Genomic DNA, 24,894 nt, shown 5'->3' on the forward strand with positions numbered 1-24,894 from the left:
TTGAAGTCAAATGTTCCCCCTCACAGTGATAAATTATACATTAGCTCATTATGCTACTGTCTACAAAAAGTTGAGAGAAGAATCAGCTGCATGTCACTGATCTCTATTTGTCAGTTTGTCTCTTTAAAACACGTATAAAGGCATCTCTTGGTACTTCCACATTTCCAATTTTTCTCATCAACTTCTTCCCTTCTGCCTGCCTCTTTAAAAGCTTCATTCTTCTTGTAATGTCTCCACCATACTATGAAAATGAAAAATATTTTGGTAAGCTTAAATGCAACTATTGTACATTTCAGAAACATTAAACTCAAGGGCTTAAAAATAGTCAGAAAGGCTAGTTCTATTATGACAAAAGATTATTTTATACCCCAAATAGTATCCCAAAAGGCCACTAGTTAAAAAGAGCAAGCGAGCAAGTAAGCATGTTCATTGGTACAGCTGAGGGTTGAACAATGTGTGGCAGTGTGCGCTTGCAGCCCAGAAGGCCAACCGTATCCTTGGCTGCATGATAAGCAGCATGGTCAGACTGAGAGAGGTGATTCTGCCCCTCTGCTCTGGTGAGACCCCACCTGGAGTCCTGCATCCAGCTCTGGAGCCCAAAGCACAGGAAAGACATGGACCTGTTGGAGCAGGTCCAGAAGAGGGTCACAAAAATGATCAGAGGCATGGAACAGCTCTCCTCTGAGGACAGGCTGAGAGAGTTGGGGTTATTCAGCCTGGAGAAGAGAAGGCTCCAGTGAGACCTTACAGCAGCCTTCCAGTACCTGAATGGGGCCTACAGGAAAGCTGGAGACAGACTTTTTAGGACAAGGACAAGATAGGACAAGGGGTAATGGTTTTAAACTAAAAGAGGGTAGATTTAGATTGGACATAAGGAAGAAATTCTTCACTTAAGAGGGTGGCGAAACACTGGAACAGGTTGCCCAGAGAGGTGGTAAATGCCCCATCGCTGGAAGTGTTCAAGGCCAGGTTGGATGGGGCTTTGAGAAACCTGCTCTAGTGGAGGTGTCCCTGTCCATGGCAGGGGGCTTGTAACTAGATGATCTTTAAGGTCCCTTCCAACCCAAACCATTCTATGAATTCAGTTACCTAAATACATACATTCACGTAAGCCTGGCTGACATTAGACACAACCTATAGGATTTCCAAATCCCCTTGCAACAGCAGCAGGATGCCAGCTCAGATACACTGGGGCATCTTGACTAGCACCAGCTGCTTATGTCTAGATAAATTAACCAAACCCTTATACAATGTTAAAGAAACACTATCCTGTGTATGTGCCTAGCCAGAAAATTCTGTAATAGTTGTGAGAAAGGGATACTTCCTTAATTTTTTCCTACATGTTCACTTCAGAGAGCTAAAGACAAGATAAGTAAGAGGGATCCTGGGGTTTTTTTATAGGTTTGTCCAGTCTTGTTGCTAGTCAATTATCACATATTTAAGGCCTTGACATGATACATTACTGAAAACTCAAGTAAAAGTCTAATCACACTCAGTCTCTAAAGAAGCACTTCCATAGTTTCTTATATCACCTGGAAAAACGATTTAGGAAACGTACGAAGTTACATGTATGTGTGTGTATACATACACATACATTTACTATATGTCTACAACTATTAGAAAATGGTGAGAAGAGAGGAGTGAAGTCACACTCAGTTGAGTTCGCTCTAAGTGTGTAATTTTGAAGAAGCCATTAATCTTTCTGATCCACTCTTACTACACGCTGCAACTAGAGGTTACGTGAGTTGAATTTTAAAATAAAAGCCTAGAAGTATCTGTTAATATTCCACTGACACTTAGGAGCACAAGCAGAACATGTCTTTGTTGGGTTTCTAGGAAAAGACAGGCCTTTAGTCCTGTCCAATAGCAGGACTCTTAGGTTTTCATGCATCAGAAACATCAGAAAATGAAAAAAAATACCTACACATTTTGCTACAACATTTTTTCTGTAAGCTTTCAGCCTGTAAAATAACATAACATATATACATTAACACATTAGAACATCTCCTATATGTGAAACTAAATACCAACTTGTCAAAATGCTAAGAGTTGTTTTTCTACTAGTTTAGTAAGATGCACTGGAATCATGACATTTTCATATTTCGTATACAGAAGACAAAGTTTTAAACAGAAGATTTAATTCACATTTCTCAATTCTAGAAATACCGTTTAGGGTGTATAATATGTACATAAAAATTACAATCTTGCCTTTTTATCTACAATTTCTGCTATGATTCACAGTGTTACGTATATGCATATATAGACAGGTACACACAAATTCTCACAGTGCCTCTGCTTAGATACCTACCTTTAAATTCTTTTATCACAATTTAAATCCTATTTAAACAGCAACAGCAAAAATGTGACAAGAAACACAACATCAAGGAAACATTTTGCTCTTAAAGAAGTGAGCGCTGCTAAGAAATAGTTGTATATTCAGCTTGCAACATACTTCCTTTGGAATACCACAGTTCAGTTCTTTTTTTTGCTGACTCTCCCAGAGATTAAATTATTCCACAATTAGCTAGCTTTTTTCAGTAGTAAGAAACTTTTTCCACTGCCAAAGAGGAAGTGGCACATGGGTGTTACAAGTTACACTGCACACTAAGTGCAATGCTGGCCACAAGCAATTTCAAATAAAAATACATTTTCTCAATTACATTTATACAAAGTCCTTGGTTATAGTCACAGCTCAAATGTATTTTTTTTTCCCCAAGAAGTCCAGCAGCATATACAAGAAAAATATGACTTAACAGTAAAATCAAAGTACTGTAATGTATAAAACTAGGTAAGGCATTAAAAGGCCATATGTTAAGTAGCTTGAAATAAGGGGAAAAAAAAAAGAAGGGAAATAGAAGAGCTTCACTTACGTTTCTCTTGCAATGATCTTCTTGCCAATAGCAGCCTGAATGGCTATTTCAAACAATTGTCTAGGTATAGCATCTTTTAAACGTTCACACAGGAATTTGCCAGTAGCATATGCCTTATCACTGAGAAAGAAAGTCACCAGTGTTTTCAGAAAGAGCAATATAATCCCAAAAATATATTCATACACTAAACTGTTTGATAAAGAGCTTTTCCTCTTTTTAACCAAAAGATAAGCTGAACAGATCATAATTTTACATTTAATGAGTGGTCACTGTACGTTACTACCCGCTTCATAAAAACAGGTAATAAGATTGTATTAAAAGAAGGTCTTCAAATAAATGTAAAATATTTATAATAAAATTCCTGATTATCTACTACACAGAAGCTATTTGGAATACTGTCACAGCTTCAAATGCAATTTTAAACTAGAAGGACGAAGAGGATTTTCATTGATTGTAGGCTCAAAAGGTCAAAAGATCTACATATTACAGAAATATTTTTAAAACATCTGTTTTTATATAGCAAGGGAAAAAAGAAAAAAGGTTTTACTGTACTCTTGTCACCTGCTAATAAAAATTATCCAACTATATTCAGCATCTGCATATGCTTCAAATTTTGCAAAGAGAAAATGATAAAAGGTCTAAAGAATCACAGAATCACTAGGTTGGAAAGGACCTTCAAAATCATCAAGTCCAACCATTCATCCAGCCCGACCATGTCCCCTAAACCATGTCCTGAAGTGCCACATCCACACATTTTTTGAACACTTCCAGAGATGGCGACTCCACCACCTCCCTGGGCAGCCTGTTCCAATGCCTGACCACTCTCTCAGTGAAGAAATTTTTCCTAATATCCAATCTAAACCTCCCCTGGCACAACTTGAGGCCATTTCCTCTTGTCCTATCACTAGTTACTTGGGAGAAGAGGCCAACACCCTCGTCGCCACAACCCCCTTTCAGGTAGCTGTAGAGAGCGATAAGGTCTCCCTTCAGCCTCCTCTTCTCCAGACTAAACAACCCCAGTTCCCTCAGCCGCTCCTCATAAGACTTGTGCTCCAGACCCCTCACCAGCTTCGCTGCCCTTCTCTAGACACGCTCCAGCACCTCAACGTCCTTCTTGTAGTGAGGGGCCCAAAACTGAACACAGGATTCGAGGCGCAGCCTCACCAGTGCCGAGTACAGGGGCACGATCACTTCCCTACTCCTGCTGGCCACACTATTGCTGATACAGGCCAGGACGCTGTTGGCCTTCTTGGCCACCTGGGCACACTGCCGGCTCATGTTCAGCCAGCTGTCAACCAGCACCCCCAGGTCCCTTTCCGCCAGGCAGCTCTCCAGCCACTCCTCCCCAAGCCTGTAGCGTTGCATGGGGTTGTTGTGGCCAAAGTGCAGGACCCGGCATTTGGCCTTATTAAACCTCATACAATTGGCCTCTGCCCATCGATCCAGCCTGTCCAGATCCCTCTGCAGAGCCCTCCTACCCTCCAGCAGATCAACACTCCCACCCAACTTGGTGTCATCTGCAAACTTACTGAGGGAGCACTCAGGCCCCATAGACTTGTGGGTGTCCAGGTGGTTTAGCATGTCCTTGACTGCTTCCTCCTGGATTATGAGGAGTTTATTGTGCTCTCCATCCCCATCTTCCAGCTCAGGGGGCTGAATACCCTGTGGATACCTGGACTGGCTATTAAAGACTGAGGCAAAGAAGGCATTAAGTACCTCAGCCTTGTCCTCGTCCTTGGAGACACTGTTCCCCGCCATATCCAGTAGGGATGGAGATTCTCCTTGCCTCTCTTCTTGTTGTTAATATATTTATAAAAACATTTTTTATTATCCTTTACGACTGTAGCCAGACTGAGCTCTAGCTGGGCTTTTGCCTTTCTAATTTTGTCCCTGCTTGACCTAACGAGATCCTTGTACTCTTCGTGAGTTGCCTGCCCCTTCTTCCAGAGGTCAGAAACTCTCCTCTTTTCCCTGAGTCCCAGCAAAATCTCCCTGTTCAGCCAGGCAGGTCGCCTTCCCCACCAGCTCTTCTTACGGCACATGGGGACCGCCTGCTCCTGCGCCTTTAAGATTTCCTTCTTGAAGACTGTCCAGCCTTCCTGGACCCCTTTGTCCTTCAGGACTGTCTCCCAAGCGACTCTCTCAACCAATGACCTGAACAAGGCCAAAGTCTGCCCTCCGGAAGTCCATGGTAGCAGTTTTGCTGACCTCTCTCCTTACTTCACTCACAACTGAGAATTCTATCATATCGTGGACGCTAAGCCCAAGATGGCCTCCGACCACCACATCTCTCACCAGTTACTGAACAGGTACTTTCATAAGCCACTGAAAACAAATGGGTCTCTGTCTAAAACCATCCATATTCAACGCACATTTTTTAGCAATATACAGCTAAAAATAGTTTTACGTGTTTTCATGTAGCAACAATGTGAATCCCTCCTACCTGTATAAAAGCAAACAGTTCAAGCATGAAGTACTAAAACTGTAATGTTTATCAACATTACTTAAGAAAATACAGATATTTATTTTTATAATTATGACAAATAATAATGGCTTAATACTGAGCTTACATTAATCTCAGTAATTCTTTCTCTATAAATGTAATTCATCATAATTCTTTTTATATGGACAGATGTAGTCTATTTACAGTGAGAGGACTCTCAGAATACCTGAAGCTGGAGCAGAATGAATGCTACCTACAAGTTAAAAAAAAAATCTGTAATCTAAAGCTAAAAGAAAGGGCATCATTAGTTTTAGTGAGTGAAACAGTTCAGGGGTGCAAGCCAAATTGATCAAGAAACACACGTAAAAGCAACTTTTGCAAGGTTGTCCACTCCATTTTGCATCTTTTCAAAGTAAGAGATGCAGGTAGACTGCTAAACACTGCATATTTATGACAAATTAAGTAGAAAATATATATGAGCGAGTTATTCCACGCCAGCCCCATGATCTTTCTGAACAAATCAAAGACTTCATTTTCCTATTTCAACCTTCTGAAATTAAGGAATTCGGAGGACTTCAGGATTTCAGTTATGTAAAAAATATGAAAAAATTTTTAGCAACTACAAGTTAGTATTTTAAGGACAACAAAAAACCAAAACAAAACACAACTCCAAAAAAGTTGATCTCGGGATTACTGGAAAGGGATGCTGAAGTTACAGAAGGGAGCCTTGTATGACTTTGTGAGAAAAAAGCAAGAAGAGAGGCTAGAAACTTGAAAGCATTATTCTCACCAGCAAACCAGTAATTCCTGAGAATCTTAGAGAAACTCAATCATTTTAGCAAAAAAAATCTGAGATAATTACATCCAGTAAGTATTTACTTTCTCCTGGCACTCTGGCTGGAGAAAAGATAAACAAACTTCTCTAAAGAACTGGAATTATTGGGAGCATAATTTTTTTTTTTTTTCAGTGGTAAATAGTAAGTGCCATAAATGATTTATCTTGCATCATTTAGACTGGTCTGTATTTACATTTTTTCAGCTCCTTAAGACATTGGCATTTTGCATTTCCTTCTCCTCCCTGACCTACATTACCGCAATAATATATCTAGCACTTAAATGCCTCTCATTTTCAGATCATCTCCAAAAGTGGTGAAATCCGCAATGCCCTTTTCATACATATGTATCATATATTAGTGATAGATATATATATATATAGAGAGAGATATGTTTTCCTTGTACATTCACAGGAAGTCTTATTTCTTTGGAATAGCGAATGCGGTCAACCTACTTGTGTATGATCGTTGCCAGTTCTTCAACTGGGTTTCCATTTAGAAGAATATCCATTTTGAGAAGGTCTGCTGCCTGGTATCCTGCATCTTCATAATCAAAACTGAACAAAAGGAGTTTAGAAGTTACTGATGGTTTTGTAAAAATTGTATTCTGCATTCTTTTTCCATAAATCTTAAGTTTTAGACACATTTCTTAATAAAACACTCAAATGTTTTATTAAAATAGGAGCACAGTTTTTAATAGTCTCTCAGTACATTTCTCTTATGCAAGACTGGACTAGAAATTTACTGCAGATAAATCTCAAGGTAGCAGAAGACATTATCCTGTCTTCCAGCTACTGAGCAAGGTAAACCAATCAAAAATCTACATTCTTACTGCAATCTCTTTAAGAGTTTATTTTATTCAAACACTTCTATCAGCTGGAAGTTCCTTAAAGCTCCAGGCAACAGAACCCTTCAACACAGCTTCTGAACAGTAAATATCGTTGATGTTACATAAATCAAACACTAACACTGGATTGTTTTCTTTTCATCCTCTCATTTTACTGACTCTTTATATAACCCCTATTATCATTCTCTCTGACAACCACGTTTTTCTCTTCATTTCCAAACCATATTTCTCCTTTGGTAGGTATGGGCCTACCTTGCTGTCTGTGTGTCAGTTTGCAAAAAGTCTTAAGATGGAGGAGATGCAGAGATATATCTATAAAATATATCTCTGCATCTTTTCCACTTTAAGAATATATATTTAATTTATATACATATATCTTGTATGTAAGTATAAATGCAGAGAATGCCAATACCACTAATCTGGTAAGATCTGAAATATCAGAACAGAGAAGAAAAAAAAAATCATTTGAGAGTATTTGAAAGTACTTCTATCTTAATTGGCTTAGATAAACCATAGTTGTGTGAATAGATTCATGTAACAGATTGAGAGCATTAAATGCACAAGCAACATTACGGAGTCAACTAGGAAACTACAAAAAAAAAAAAAAAAAATCAAGAAATAAGACAATGCAACATTGTTTGCAATCACACCTGAATCAAAGAAAACCCAGCATAATTCTGCTAATGAGATAGCTTCTTGATAAACAGATTGGTTGTCATCTAGTTAGAGCTCTAGATCCTGAGAGAAAATTCAAAATCTCCATCCCCCTGTTTCTTCTACCTGTTCTCCTTGCCTCACCATTTTTGCTTATGCTTCTACTTCAAATATACACAAACTGGGCAAAACACATCTTACCTTATCTTTGTAAGGCATATTTAAGAAAACACAAACTCAGACCTAATTCAGTACTTCAGTGATGCATTTTTAGTGTTTTTCAGATGTATTTCCATCAATTTTCACAGTGAATCTAATTCATTAAAAGTGAATTAAGACTCCATTTGCAGCATCATTATAAAAGAATATTTTTCATTTGTGCTCTTCCATATCTTCTCAGATCTTCTTTTTGTTCCCCACCTCAGCGTCTGGGCGGGGGGTGGGGGGGAGAGGGGTGGAGTGGAAGGGGCTAGAAATGAGGTGGTTACCTTGCATAACCAGAAGACAGAGACTTAAGAGCATCGTAAAAATCCACGACAATTTCATTCAGTGGAAAGAGGTATTTTAACATAACCCTGTGTTCATCAATGTACAACATATCCTTCTGGACTGCCCTACGATCCTAGACAAATAAAAATTGTTTCAGTTCCCCTTAACAGGAAGTTTTCAACAAATAAATACAAAGTAAATTAAAATAAACAGCTATCCAGTTACACAAGAGAACTCCTGTACTTCAAGCCCCAAAGTAACTTTCTTATTGGTAGTTTGCTGAAGTCCTAGAACAAATTGCAGCACCATCATAAATTCAGTGGATGTAACTTAACTGGAAAAATTATTCAAGCCTATCCTCTCTAAAAGTTGAATTTCTGAAATCCTTAACAGCTTCTGCTTACTGCTGCCTTTTAAATGTATAATTATTTGTCCATAAATCTCACTGAAATTAGATTTTCACACACATTGGAGTATTACACAGTAGGACTCGCAGGCTCATCTTTCCTGCCAGGAAGGTGTTCTTAAAGTTATTTTATATTTTTATATTTATATTTTTCATAGATTTTATACTTCACTATACTGTCATATACACACAAAAGTGCTGTACTCTTTTGTATTATGTATTTTGAAATGTTAAAAGCTAAGAAAAATATTGCGAAGAAATTATATAAAGACAACATGCATGACAGTCAAAACATTTGTAGTTAAAAGTATTCCAAATACACTTGGGGAAATGTGATTGGCCATCCCTATCATAAATGTACTCCAGTGAAGTACTGAAGACATCTATGAAGGTGAGGTGTTGACAGAAGTTTTATTTCCACGAATATACTTCTAAAAACCAATAGATCTTATTCCCTTGCTGCAGATTCCATTCTTTCAGGATGAATTTGTCTAGCACAGGATGCTTGACTAGGTACTTCAGTGTCACTGAGCTTCATCACTAACTTTCACAATAAGGATTTCGTAGTTCAGAAGTAATTTTACACATTAAAAGTTTAAACACTCTTGAAAGAAAAAAAAATTGTTATAACTACTGTCAGAGATACTATTTAAGTACTAATATCTAGTATCTTACTATCTAGTATCTTCACTTTAAGTATGATATGAAAAGCTTAAAAATGCAAATGACAAAACTAAAACTATACACCAACCTGACATAAAGCAATTATTTTCCCAATGTATTCATGAGGTGTTACAATAGTACCAAGAACAGTTGGTTCTAAATATTCAGATACTGAAAGTTTATCAGGAAACTGAGCAGGGTTGATAACAGTAATCTCTGCTTTACCATACTCCTGAAAACAAACAAATAAAACAGATACAGTAATTTTACAAATAAGTAGACTGAATAGCAAAGGAGACAAAAATAGCATAGAAAAAATGCTAAAAAATGTTTCAGTTGCTTGGAAACACTTGTGAATTACACAACTCAAATTTATACCACACACAATTTTAAAAGAGATTTCTACATGAAATGATGAGCACCTCTTTAAATATTATTATGCAGAAATATTATAGGAATTACTTTCACTAGGAATTTTTTGTTTTTAAATTCCCTGAATAGAATGCTTTAAACAGAAGAAGTACTTAGAACTAGGACAACAACCTAGGGTTATTCATAGAAATCAAAAAGTCTTTCTGTCCATCTTTGCATCTCTCCTGCCTGTCGAGCAAGGATCTTCCTTCTTACTCCATCCTGACCCGGTAAGGTATAAAGCACAGTTTCAGCAAAAGATCTGCCCCAAGTATTCTGCAGTTTGGCGCTGGGGACATTCTTCTCTAAATAGAACTTTGGGTTCAGCCTCCCTTACAGGCTGAAGTGGGCTTAGAAATTAAGTTTTCGATTCCTATGCAAGTGCTTTCATTTCCTATTTCTTGTAGTCCAACATCCCAACAAAGGTTGGAGTTATCCTTCTGAAGTAAGAATAAAAGGAAGGTCATGCTTCTTACATACATACAACCTCATCCACGCACAAAAGCAAGTGATAATATCACTGCCACTGATAAGGCAGTGTTCTTGAACAACAACCCAACTTCCAGCACTGTTTGAAAACAGCGTCCCGCATCAACAATCCAGAATCACTTATGCACCTAAGGTGTCAGTTACTTCATTCATAGCTGCTATGCTGCCTAAGGAAGAAACCAAAACAACTGGAGAGAAAAGGGGCATATGCTTTACACCTTGCAAGTACAGCAACCTTTCTTAAACAAGCTGTTTGGAATCTACAGATTTTCCGCAGTGTTTAGAGATACATGTTGGATAATAGTGGGCTTCTGCTCATTATAATAACAATAAGTTTGCAGCCTCCTTTCAGCAGGTGTTCCCAAGTCCACCTCTCTCTCAATCTCTCTGAAACTCAAGCACAGTAATTTTTTTGCCCTCAATCCAATGAAGTTTGCGCATGTCTATTTCACTGTGATCAAAACCTCACTTGTCTTCACCAGCCCCTGCCATTCTACAGTAGCATTACAAGCTATTCCTAAAAATGTTAACGTTTTCTGATTGATAAAACCTGGAAGATTATTTCATCTGCTTTAAACTCAGTCCAGTCAGTATGCACTTAAAAAAATATAGCAAGAAATGTGTCCTTTATTCCCATTTTCAAGGATGGGTATAAGATGTTAAAAAAAAAAAAAAAAAAAAAAAAAAGGTGCTTGACGTGGAAGAGGGAAGGAAAGTTAAAATGCCTTAAAAAAAAAAAATCCATTAAAAGAAGTTTTAAGTTAACCATAAAGTAAAGTACTACTCTATATTAAAAAAATAGTGCAGATGTTTATTATAGGAGGCTTTTAAGCTGCCATTTACATAAAGCTGTAATAAATTTAACATACCTTTATCAACTTTCCTGAGGAAAGAATAGCTTTATATGGAACCGTAGGTGCAGTCAAAATGACAGACATGTTATACTCTTGCTCCAAACGCTGATTAAAAACTTCCATATGTAAAAGACCAAGGAAACCTAACCTGGGGAAAAAAATATCTTATTGGTGAAAGTATTTGTATATCCCCTAGAATTTCACAGTGGTTTGTTTTTCTTTTCCTCTCCAGCATGTTTACACTGCTAGTCTGGCAATACCAGGCACAGCAAACAATCTCCAAATGATCCTACAGTTGAATAGTATGAGTCTTTGAGAACAAAAACTATCAATCACAACAAATTGCATACTCTGTGGAAATACAGAATGTAAGAAAATCAAATGCTTTTGATCTTTACCCACCATTAATTTGAATTAAAGCTCCTAATTTTGAATTCATTTTAATTCAACCTTCAGTTGCCCTAAACTTGTACTCTCAATTTACAAAATGAAAGCAGTATAAAAGTCTCACCTCCACCCAGCTCCTAAAGCAAGACTACTGTCACGATGAACAGTTACACTGGAGTCATTCAATGTCAGCCTTTCCAGAGCACTTTTAAGATTATTATATTCTGTTTGATCTACAGGATACATTCCTGTCAAAACATATTAGATAAAGTTTTCTATAACATCAGTTCTATCTAGTGTGTACTTGGCTTTCAAACATGCCTCTTATAGTGAGCACAGTAATACAATCAGAAATAGCTTACTTTCTGTTCCAACTTTAAAACAATATAAGGAATTTCCCCCCACCTTTAGTTAAAATGTAATAAAGTTTTAGATTGCCTCATCAAAACAGGAATTAACATTCAAACCATAATGGTAGGGATAGTGTACTCATCTAATCCTTCACAGGTGTGGAAGATGCACAATTGAGTATAACCACTATTTTGTTTACACTGCAGACCTACAAAATAGTGGCTTTATTTATTTAAATTAATAAAAGCAGCTGTCTGTATAATTACTACCTGAAATAAATTCTACTGTATCACTTTTCACATCACCACGTGTTCCGAAAATGTTGATTACTCTACACCAAGAAGCAACACATGTGCATACAGAAAACATTATTTACAGGATTACACTTTTCTACATTCACTGACAGACCACCTAATCTCCATAAGACAGTTCAAGTGAGTTTTATACATTCCCTCACAATAAGTCTAGGAAGTGACTTCCAGAATTTTTTTTTTTCTAAAGCCATCTTCCATAGTATTTGTAGTAGTTACTGAAGCTGGTGGAAACAGCTCAACAGAACTATATAAGCTTAAAATGTCAAATATTTTACAGAATCCTTCTGAATATTAGCTTTGGCAGTTTACCATGTTTAATGAAAAAGAAACAGCTGCTAATTTTTAAAAGTTAAAAAAAAAATCAGAGTAATTATGCAAACCTGATTATCTAGATGAAGAACTGCCAAAAATGGACATACTTTTTTAAAGCCTCAACACTTCTTTTCCAGCTATCAAGAGTTTACTGGCATTAGAAGCAATAATCATGGCTAAAAATATATGTTAGTCTTGTACTCATATAAAACCAGTCTGCAACTATTATTAATCCTGTCTGTTAAGTCACAGGGAAAATTACACAAAGCTATATAAATGACATGCCTCTTTAGCTTAACTTTGCTAAAATTCTAATCCTCACAACTCTTAACATACATGTACATTGTTTTAAAAGCTCTAACAGCTCTCTTACTCTTGTTACTGGAAAGAAGTAATTCCACTTTATATCAGTCTACTCCTCACCTGCAAAAACCATTGGCTTCGCTGACTTAAAGCCAGGCAAAGGCTCCACTGGCTGTTTATACAAAAACAGTGTGTCTCCTATTTGGGCTTCTGTTACTTCTTTCATCCCAGCAATCAGGTAGCCCACCTGTCCAGCATATCTAAATAAAATTGGCATTATACGGACATGCTTCTTGGCATTATCAGTATTTCTACTATTTTTCCCACTTGACTTAGCTCAGTCAGAAATTCAAATAAATCACCCCCCGCTAAAAGCCCATAAGCCATAATTAAGTTGTTCCTCCTCGGAGTTGTGAACTTTGTCTCAAGGGACAAAGTATCTGTTGACTCAAGTAGCCATATTTCTGTTACATTTAAAGAGTACATTTATAGTTCTGGATTTTGAATGCTGTGCTACACCCATTTGAAAGCTGGAGCTAGAGGGGAGTTTTCAGGGATCTAAGACAGAACCAGAACAGTTCCCAGCTGCCAGCACAGCAAGGTTCATGTACGCAATGGCAGAAACAACAAAAGACAAATACCTTCCATCAGCACATAATGCTGTCAGGAGGGGAACCCATGGTAGACTGAGTAAAAAAAAGTGGACTGGTTTAGACTGGAATGCAGTTCCAATTTGTCTGGAACTGGAGCCCTGTATGGTGCTACATTTTAGATTTGTGACTAAAACAGTATTGACAACATACCAATGTTTCTGCTGTTGCTGAATAGTACTTTCTGTTTCTCACTCTGTCACCCCAGCAAATGGGCTAGAGGTGGGCAAGAGGCTGAGAGGTGACAAAGCCGGGACAGAGGACTTGAACTGACCAAAGGCATATTCCATGCCATATAATGTCATGCTTGGCAATAAAAAACAAGGACTGTAGTCTTTCCAAGGTGGCTATTATTTGTAGACTAGCAGGGCATCAGTCTTCTTGTGGGAGGTGGTGAGTAATCGATTGCCTTTGCACACTTATTTTTATTTCTTTTTCCTTCATTTATGAGACTGTCTTTAGCTCAAGCCAGGAGTTGTTCCTCACTTTTGCTCTTCCAATTCTCTCCCCCAGCCCACTGGGGTTGAGGGAGTGAGCTACGTGGCTGGTCATAGCTCAGTTGCTGGCTGGGTTCAACCCACCACACACAGTAACCTAGTCTCACTGAGAATCTCCCAAGAAACTCATTAACACATACTTGGATGCAAACTGATAAAGCTTCTCCACTAATTCTAAGTACCTGATTTTCTTCCCACTGCTGCCATGAGGAGCCAGTTTCTGGAAGCTGTTGCATTCATGGATTTTAAGTTTTCCACCCTCAAAATATGCTGCAGCAATAACTAAGATGAAGCCCCATTACCTTCCACTCTCAAACAAGGTAGTTCCTAGAAATAAATTGGACAGCTGAATATTAAATGCTAGTCTTAAAAAAACCTAGCTGTCCAGATGTTCCATGAACTATAGATGATAGAATGGCTTCCTCCCCCTAGCAGTGCCCAAAAAGCAGTCCCCAAAAGCTTCTGCCTCAGCATGCCCAAAATGAAAAAGACTGACATTGAGCATTAAATTACAAATCATAATCATAAAAAACCTCACTATCAAAGAACAAAAAGACACCTCCCAGCCTTTATCACTCAAATCAAAACCCAAATTGAAATGCAACATTATGTATCTTACACCAATTTATGATTTGTTCCACTGTAAGAAATTTTTACTTACAGCTTATGAGTTGGCTGTTCATTTGGAGTCAGAATTCCAACTTCATTAACTTCGTATCTTTTATTTGTGTGCGCAGACACGATTTTATGCCCTTTCTGAATCTCCCCACCAAAGAGCGCAATGTTAGCGATGACGCCTCGGTAGTGGTCAAAGGTCGAGTCAAACACTAACGCTTTCAATGGATCAGCAGTATTACATTGGGGTCTGTCAATAAAAATTAGAACACTATATTAAGCAGTGTGTTTTTTCATTCAATAATAAATGAGCAAGCACCCCCACCCCAAAAACTTTCATATTAATATAGATAAAACTATCAAGTAACTTTCAGTAAACACTTACCAGACATCATTTCAGTGTTTCACTATTATGCAGCAAATATTTATATTTTGTTTCCCCCATGTTCAATAGCAGTATAAACAGAAAAAAAACAAATGAGTAGCCATCATACCCATTTCACAACAGGTGAAACTGATGCTTAAAATATTGTATTATGGGGGACAACAAAAATTCAAGTTACATTCTAAGAGCTGAGTTTAAAAACAAGTCCACTTATATTTTGGTTTTGCGATCTTTCATAAAAAACTAATCTTTTTTTAACTGTAATGATTAACTAATACAAGGACTACAATTATTAGCCAATAGTAGGAAAAAAGAATGAAAAGCAATATGCTGATTGAAACAACTTCAATTTAGCAGCTTTGTCATCAAAATCTCAGATAAAAGTCTATTTTAAAGGTTGGGTTCAGGATATGAAACTCTAAACGCAGCAGATTTCAGTTACCTTTACCATTTTAAGAATGCAATGTGCAAAAGGAGCAACGGCATCCATCATCAAACACTGAGATTCATGGAAGCTATATGAACAGTCAAAAAAAGTATCACCTTTAGTGGCTCACCTCTCATCTTTCATTTCAGACACATTAATTTTCCTTTCACACTTCTTCAGAATAAAGAAGTCTTCTCCACTGATATTCACACATTCGTTTTTTAAAAGGTATCTCAAATCTGGTGTCATTTTTTCTCAGCTCTGACATTAGATTTCTCACATCTCTTTATAAACTATTGACTTTAAATCACATGAATATTAAGTGCAAAACTACTGCCAATACTGTATACATGCAACTCATGTTTTCCTAATAGTCTTATAAGGTTTCATAACTAAACACAGACTTACGGTGGAATCTTCTCAATGACCTTTTGAAGAACTTTTTCAACATTTGTTCCTTGTTTAGCAGAAATCTAAAACAAGTCCAACAACAATTTTATAAGCTATGTTTCTTACACTCATTCAGTATCTATTAAATAGTGTCACATTTACTTAGACAGTTTTGGTGGCCACAGATAATACTACCCATCAAAGCACTCTGAAGCACGCTTTAGAATGCTATTACTATGAAATGCTTATTTGATTATAAGTTATTCCGATAACTCTTTTTTTTTTGTCTCCTGAATGGCAATTATGGTAAAAATGAAAACAATTTATGGATCCACAATGAGAAATAATTTAAAATCTACCTGATGCCATTCATCAGGACATTTCTTGGTTAAAAATTCTAGTATACATTCTCCAGTCTTGTTTTCCAAGAGACAATCTTAAAAGAAATTCATGTATGTCACACAAAGACAGGCAGACAGATGACACCCTGTTGATTTACTACATGTACATGTCTTTCATTAGCTACAAAGTAGTCATAGTTTTACAATCAGCCATGTTACAAAACTTTTAAGAGATCTTACCCTTACACATTCATCTACTGGGATATCAAACAGCTTCTCAATTTGTTTTTCAACTCTTTCAGGGTCCGCATTCTTCAAGTCAATCTGGAAAACAATAAACTGCTAAATATACAGGCAACCATGTCTTCCACATGATCCAGCACTTCCAAATATACAAGTCAAGGAACTTTTATGTATTTATAAGTAATACTGGATGTCTTCAGGAAGAGAACTTTAGCCAGATTCAATTTAGAAATAGCCTTCCTTGCTTGACTTCAGGAAGGATCCCCTCTGTAACTAGACTATTTTTTGTTTGTTTCACTAAGCAAAACACCTTTGTCCAAAAGCTGGTAAAAAAACCTTTATTTTACAAAGTAATTCAAAAGCATAAGTGCTACCTATACTGTTTATAGGATCAAACATTAAGTACAATATACATCTACAAAAAGCAATTAATTTAAGCTGAGCAACAACTAATCTTGTGATTCCAATCATACAGCCCCCCAAAATTGTATAAACCACAACATTTGGATTTAAAACTAAGACTACACTTCTAAAATATTGTGCTGCGACATGTTATCCCCTCTGTGTAACACCATTAACAAAAAAAAAACCAAAACCCACACTAAAGCACATGAAGGAATATATGGATTATCATAGCAAGAACCTTTAAAGTTATTTCTGTAAAAAGTCACTTGAAGACTCACCCAAAAAAAGCATTTCAAATGGAGGGAATTCCAATGTTCATAAACTGGTGCATTTAAATTATGATGAGCTACAGGACTGTTACATATATACCAAATTATCTAAGTCCTTCCTATCCACAGATAGGAGTCTCAAGTGTTCTCAGGTTAAAGGGTCAACCAAGAAGTGACACAGAAATTAAACAAGTTACACATCACTAAGGCAAGTGTATACGCATAAATACAAGACAACCTAAGCTTATGCTGACAGCATTCTTAAATTGCTCACATCTGCAATTTCCAATTTGAAAACCACAGCTGTTAAAATTTTGGTATTTCAAAAAGCAGGATTAGAAGAATCATAGAATCATTTAGGTTGGAAAAGACCCTTAAGATCATCAAGTCCAACCATTAACTTAGCACTGCCAAGTCCACAACTAAACCACATCCGTAAGCAACACATCCACACGTCTTTTAAATATCTCCAGGGATGGTGCTTCTACCACTTCCCCAGGCAGCCTGTTCCAATGCTTGACAACCCTTTCAGTGAAGAAATTTTCCTAATATCGAATCTAAACCTCCCCTGGCGCAACTTGAGGTCATTTCCTCTTGGCCTATTTCTTATTACTTGGGAAAAGAGACCAACACCCACCTCGCTATGACCTCCTTTCAGGGAGTTGTAGAGAGCAATAAGGTCTCCCCTCAGCCTCCTTTGCTCTAGGCTGAACAACCCCAGTTCCCTCAGCCGCTATCCATAAGACTTGTGCTCCAGACCCTTCACCAGCTTCTTTGCCCTTCTCTGGACACTCCAGCACCTCAGCATCTTTCTTGTAGTGAGAGGCCCAAAACTGAACACAGGATTCAAGGCACGGCCTCACCAGTGCCGAGTACAGGGGCACAATCACTTCCCTACTCCTGCTGGCCACACTATTTCTGATACAGGCCAGGACGCTGTTGGCCTTCTTGGCCACCTGGGCACACTGCTGGCTCATGTTCAGCCGGCTGTCAACCAGCACCCCCAGGTCCCTTTCCGCCAGGCAGCTCTCCAGCCACTCCTCCCCAAGCCTGTAGCATTGCATGGGGTTGTTGTGACCCCAGTGCAGGACCTAGCACCTCACCTTGTTGAGCCTCACCCATTGATCCCGCCTGTCCTCTGCAGACCCTTCCTCCCCTCAAGCAGATCAACGCTCCTGCCCAACTTGGTGGTGTCTGCAAACTTACTGAGGGAACACTCAATCCCCTCATCCAGATCATTGATAAAGACATTAAATAGAACCGAGCCCAATACTGAGCCCTGAGGAACACCACTTGTGACCAGCCACCAACTGGATTTAACTCTATACATCATAACTCTTTGGGCCTGGAAATCCAGTCAGTTTTTTTACACAGCAAAGACCCATGAGCAGCCAGCTGACACCCATCTATCCCCTGAGCAGCCAGTTTCTCCAGGAGAATGCTGTGGGAGACAGTGTCAAAGGCTTTACTAAAGTCTAGGCAGACAATGTCCACAGCCTTCCCTTAATCCACTAAGTGGGTCACCTTGTCACAGACAGAGATCAGGTTGATCAGGCAGGACCCGCCTTTCATAAACCCATGATGACTGGGCCTGATCTCCTGGTTGTCCTGTACGTGCCATGTGATGCTGCTCAAGATTATATGCTCCATAACCTTCCCAAGCACCGAGGTCAGACTGACAGGCCTGTGGTTCCCCAGATCCTCCTTCCAGCCCTTCTTGTAGATGACCGTCATATTTGCTAACCTCCAGTCAACTGGGACCTCCCCAGTTAGCCAGCACTGCTGATAAATGATTGAAAGTGACCTGGTGAGGCAGCTCCCTCAGTACTCTTGGGTGGATCCCATCCGGCCCCATAGACTTGTGTGTGTCTAAGTGGTGCAGCAGGTCGCTAACCATTTCCCCTTTGATTACGGGGCTGTCCAAAAGCCACATCACAACCAGTCTGCTTGGAGCATGGCAGAGCACATGTAGGTTCATCTGCAACCTTCTGTCCATTCATGTCCAAATGCCTATAGCAGCTAAACATTCTCATCTGTAATTAACATCAAGTCAATCTAACACCCTGGAAAATGCCACAGGTTCAGCTTGTTCTCATTAGGATAAAATACCGAGTACTGAGTATTACCTAAGTGGTCAGTTGTTTCTCATACCATAGCTCTTGTTTGCTTCAAGCTTATTTGTTTGCTAACCATAGCTGGTTCAGACTTCCTGCTCAAGATACAATTTACACAATGCTTCTGACTATACTGACTACAACAGTAATTTTTCAGTGCTGCTTGTAAAATGTTTCTACCTGTATTTTATGAAATGGAAACTGAAGTTCCCAGCAATTACTGTAAAATATTAAACAGACAGCAAATACACAAAATTATTATTACATTCTAGTTATTTTTTCATTATATACTTCTATTTGAGGACACATTTCTTATCAGTCTTCTACACATTTAAACAACCATTTAATATGAAACTCTAAAACCTCTATTACCTTATTTATGACAGGAATTATTGCAAGCTGTGCTTCAAAAGCAAGATAGAAATTGGCCACTGTCTGAGCCTGAATACCCTAGAAAATAAGCATTAAAAAAGTTTAACATGGAATCTTCCTGAGTTTTGGTGGTTTGGTTTGTTTGGGGTTTTTTCGGCATACTCCACAACATAAGATTACTTTGTTATTCTATCCACTCCTTCATTTGGGGAATGGAAAACTAGTAAAGGTTATTGATTATACACATTGCTGAGAAAGAACACAACATTCTCATAATCTGAATATAAGCAGAAAAACTAGTAACGCTGTATGTGTGATCTTACTTCCACTTACATGGAATTATTTATAGATGACACAGTATTATGCACACACTATGCACCAAGTACATATTTTTGTATATGATATTTATTTCTGAATAGCCAAGATCATAACAGGTCATAACCTTAAAAAACAGATTCTTTGTCCACAACAAACTATTCACAAATGGACTAAGACAAAGGGATGTTTATCATGATCATGAGACTGTAGTTACTCCAGAGGGCAGGAACATACCTTCAACTTACCTTACAGTTATTTCCAAAAAGAAAACAAATTATAAGGTTTGTACCTCACATTTCTTTCAAAAGGATGGCAAAAGAACAGCTCTGATTAGAAAAGAAAAGGAAGACTACCTTCCAGATCCAAGTACCAGGCAAGTGAAAACAAAGAGATACAGATGACAATGAATGAGAGCATAAAGCCTAACATCACAATTAGCCTGCCCATAATTAGGGTAGAAGAGAGGATGAAGGGGAACAGATGGGGAAAAAAAAGTAGCTACTTATTGTCTTTCCCTTTTTTTACAACAGATCAAGTGGAAAATTACTTATACAGGGATATTCACTATAGATATACGAGCCTAACTTTTTAGGCATGTAAAGAAGCAGCAAAGAACATGTATTAAAAAAAACAAACAAACAAAAAAAAAAAAGACCTAAATCTTGAAAATTACCTCCAGAATTCAGGCTGGCAGGAAAAACACTAAAACACTAACAATTACAACGAAAAAGTTGAGTTTGTAAGCATTCTGATTGAAAGGCAATACAGAATACCAAATAATCACATAATACTTAAATATGACATCAAAAAATATATACACATTAAATATAAAAACATCCGCACATTCCGAAAACATATTTATTACCAAAGCTTACTTAAGAAGTCCACTTGGCCATCAGCTAGGAAAGAGCAAGTGTTCATAATCATTGAAAGTCAGTCAGTTAGTTGTTGGTGGGTTTTTTCATATAACAAGGAAAAAAGTAGCATTCATTTGACCCTCGTACAAGCCAATCATAAATATGCCATAGAGAAAATTATCATCAAAATACTTTGTGAGACTGTATCCATGTTTAAAATCATGATCCCATAACCTTCCTATTTTAGTCTGTTAACTGATTCTTTAAAATGTTTCTAACACTGTATAAATAAAAGTACAACTCTTAATTTCACTCCCCTCCTAGTATGTTATTTGTCTGTAAATTTGAGTATCACCTTACAGACATTTTACTCCCCCACTCTCCTGCTTCTCCTGCAAGATCAGTCAAGAACCCATTAATCTAGTGAATATACATCTTCCCAAGTTTCTAGAATAAGTTTATTCACGTTTGGCTTATAATGTCCTTTAGCTTTAATGTTGCCAGTATCAGTATAGATGACCAAAAACACAACAGCAGTTAGTTAAAACTAACAGTGTGGTTGGTTGAACGAATCGTCAAGCTTTCCAACAAGAAACTGAAAGTACTCCAATGGGTATTAGTACAACAGCTTAAAGTTCTCCAGACTGCCATCTGCAAAGTTCATACTCTGTAAAAAAGTAAAATCTGATTCTTCATTAATCCTGTGCTTTTATTGCTATGTCATGGAACTGCAGTACCTATCACCACACAAGTATTTGTCTCTAGAATTTTTTTTCAACTCCGATTATTCTTCTTCTGCAATGTACAACTTTTATGGAGAAAGACCAGGAGCAAAAACACTGATGGAAAAAATAATAAAAAACCCCAATCTAGTCTTCTCTCTAGCTTTCTTAAAGAAATTGCTGAAATTCTAAGTAGAAAACAAGAATTAAGAACTCCACCTCATTTGCATCCACTACAAGTATGACACCTTGACAGGCAGACAGTGATCGTGATACTTCATAGCTGAAATCTACGTGGCCCTGTGGAAAAAAATAAATGTTTACAATTTAAGGTGTTCCTAGAGTCTTTTGCAAAGATTTCTATATTATGATGTTTCATTTGTATATATGTTCACAATTCTTACAAAAAAAAAGAAACTGAATAAATGCAAGAAGCCAGAAATCTCTCACTTTTAAAGACATTTAGTTTTATGTGATTTAAACACTGTTTATACTTAACTTACTGGTGTGTCAATAAGATTTAAGAGGTAGTTTACTCCTTCGTGATTGTAAAAGAGAGATGCAGATTGTGCTTTAACTGTAATTCCTCTTTCACGTTCCACTTGCAGTTTATCCAGCACTTGTTTATTATGGTCAGTTTTAGCAATTGTTCCTAAAATTTAAAAAAAAAAACAGTTTTATTACCTCATTTAGTACATTAGCTCTCAAAATAAATAATTCTTGAAAATGCCATTAACAGGAAAACATGGGACTTGCAGCTGCAAATGAAGCTTTACCATCTGATTAAACTAAACGTAGATTTTCATTTAAAAATAAAATTATGCTTCAATTCTTAACATTTGTTAAATAAATTTTTACGTATGAATTTATATAAAATATTTTACTGAATAAACAGGATATAAAGCATCATGTAAGTCTAAATCAGAGATTAAGAAGCAGCAAAGATTCCATTCAGTGCTAAATAATTTTGTTGTTTAAAGAAAATTCACCTCTTATCATTGGAGAGCAGCTCCACAGCCCACGGCTCCAACCAGTGCCAATCTCAAGTGCAAAAAGAGCACTATCATAGAGCTTGACAGACCTGAATTCAAAACTCTATTCTATCACAGGCATCAGGTACAATTGCCCGTAGTGACACACAGGAGATAATCATAAAGAATAACTTTGATCAAAAGCTTCTCTCCCAGGTTTTGTTTTGCTCAGCCCTTAAAGAGAAAAGCAAGACTGTTCCAGAAGGTATTTCTGAGTATCTATTTTAAGCTCTGCCCCAAAATTAGTCTTCTGTTGGGAGATACAGTAATTGCTTTACAGCCTACCTTAGCGAACCCTCTAAGGCAACCTCTGTCTCCCTCTTCCAAGGAACGTCTAGTTTCAGTCACTTATAGTTATGAAGATCCCTTAGCATTTCTGTTTCTCACTTTCACATTAAAGGGGGATAGCTTTCCTTATCCTCAACAGTATCACAGAAATAAAAACACTGAAGTCCAAGAAGCACTCCAATAAGGACACAATAAACACCTCAGAAGATGAAAGTAACACAACTTGACCAATATGTAAAGAGTGAAGGAAAAGCCAAGCTGAGAATCCATGGAATTTACACTTAATTACTAGCAGTTATTCTACACAATAAATCTAAATCAAGATAGGGTTGTACACTTCTAAAACTTACTATGCAGCATCATACCAGCTTCAGTATCAGTGAGCTTCACCACCATGAAAGGCAGCTGTTTATGGTTCACTCAGAAGAGGACATATCATTACTTCCATCTAAGCACAAGCAGCTGAAGTTCCTCCCTGTTTCAATAACTCTTTTGAAAACTACTCTGCCCAGAATTCCTACCTCATGACAGTCCCCTTCTGACCATCCCCAAACACTGGCAGTAAACATCAAAAACTTGGTGTGTACTGGTCTAATGGACAATTGGAATTACAGGAGTAGCATCTTGAACAAAGAAGTACACTCCTTTTCAGTCTCCTTCCAAAATACATACTTCCTTACACCTACTTGTAGGCAAATCTCAATCAGAAAGAAAGTGCATCATATTTGCATCTGTAACACTACACAACTGGCAGCCTAAAAGTACAAGCAACCTGGCACTAGAAGAGCAAAGATATTAGAAATCTTATTAATAATGAAAGACGCAAAAACTTACATGTCACCTTACATGTCAAGAAAAAGTAGTATAAAATGAGAACACTTACCTGTAATTTCCAACAACCTGTCTGCTAGTGTACTTTTGCCATGATCTACATGAGCTATAATACTGAAGTTTCTAATGTTTTCAACAGGATATGTTGACATATCTAATTTTTCCTGAAAAACAGAAATTTATTTTAATAGCCCATGGTTACAGTCTCTACGTACAATGACTTAGTCTTTAAAAAATAATTAACTCTCTCCTCTAGAAGAGGCATAGCTTGAACAGAGATACAAAAACTTAAATTGTCATCAGTGTTTAAAATGCTATCGTTTCATTTTAGTCATACATATATATATTTATTTATTACTGAATAATCAGTAAGTATGCTGGAAAGCACTGTGAAAGGTACTGTGTTCTTATGCATATAAGAAGTTGGTAATTAGCACAGTTTCAAGTTTGTTAAAATACTAAATTTAAGGTTTAAGAAAACCGGATTCAGGTGACCATTAAGGACATTATTCTTCACAAGCATGATAAGAATACAGCGACATTACCTAGCAGCTCAGGCAGCAGTGACCTTATCACAAGGAGCAAGCAGACTTTGTGGAAAAGGAAGCTACAGGTAACAGTTATCTCGGCTAAACTAAAAAAATGCAGAAAACCAGCCTGACTTCCTTGGTTCACACACAGAAAGGTCCAACACTACGAAACTTTTCTTTGTGTTATTCCTGCTCATTCCAAGTAATATGACATTTTGAAGAAAACCGGCTTCTTCGCTTTTCAAAGCTTTCAGCATCAGGAACCAGGACACCTCTAACACCAATCAGTAACACTTCACTGATGAAGTCCGGGCACAGATTTTAGAGATACACGAAGCTCATGTCTCTTACACGGACCATGCATGGCAGCTCCGAGCCAGGCAGAGGAGAAAACAAGCGCAGAGTTCTTTGCTAGCATCCATACACAGCATCGGGCAGCATTATCTGCCGTGCCCCTTGCAGCATGCCTCGGCTCGGAAGGGCAAGTCCTCTTACTGCCAAGGGGACGCAAAGGCCCCTGCAGGCGGGAAATGGAAGCACAAGGATGACATCGCCTGTCCGAAAAGGCCACCTCCTACACGCAGGACCATCGCCTTTGACAACTCGCTGCAGGCCAGCTTCTGGCAAGACGAAACGACTCCCCGCACCCCGTACCTCCCGGGCAGCCCTGCGGACTCACCTTGCCGCCAGAGCTGTACAGCCGCTCGCAGCCCACGGGCCCCGCGGGCAGCCGGGGCGGGAGGCATCGCGGGGCGGCAGCCGGGCAGGAGCTCCGCAGCCGGGCCCACCACACCGCCGTCCTGCCAGCGAGAGTCATCCCGCTTCGGGCTGGGCTCACACCTTCACCGTGCGGAGGGGCGCTCGGCAGCCTCAAGCCCCCATCGCTGCTCCTCTCCCCGCGGGGCGGCCCTTCCCCAACGGCTCTGCAGCCGCCGCGATGTCGCCTAGCAACCGCCGCACGCGCGGGAGGTGGGGGAATTACC

General features: G+C 38.2%; 1 protein-coding gene across 1 annotated transcript; it reads right to left on the bottom strand.

Moving 5' to 3' along the window:
* Positions 1 to 103: 103 nt before the first annotated feature.
* Positions 104 to 24,728, bottom strand: GUF1 (GTP binding elongation factor GUF1; the record flags this gene model as incomplete). Its single annotated transcript, XM_081999573.1, has 17 exons — positions 104 to 241; positions 1,925 to 1,961; positions 2,871 to 2,990; positions 6,602 to 6,703; positions 8,136 to 8,269; positions 9,294 to 9,437; positions 10,975 to 11,107; positions 11,471 to 11,594; positions 12,747 to 12,886; positions 14,435 to 14,638; positions 15,609 to 15,673; positions 16,172 to 16,255; positions 19,335 to 19,412; positions 21,451 to 21,531; positions 21,735 to 21,883; positions 23,434 to 23,545; positions 24,591 to 24,728. The coding sequence occupies 17 exons, from the start codon at positions 24,726 to 24,728 to the stop codon at positions 104 to 106; spliced, it is 1,983 nt and encodes a 660-aa protein (XP_081855699.1).
* Between the last annotated feature and the right edge of the window lie 166 nt (positions 24,729 to 24,894).

This window comes from Phaethon aethereus, assembly GCF_964289735.1.
Source record: "Phaethon aethereus genome assembly, chromosome: 4".
Taxonomy (NCBI): Eukaryota; Metazoa; Chordata; class Aves; order Phaethontiformes; family Phaethontidae; genus Phaethon; species Phaethon aethereus.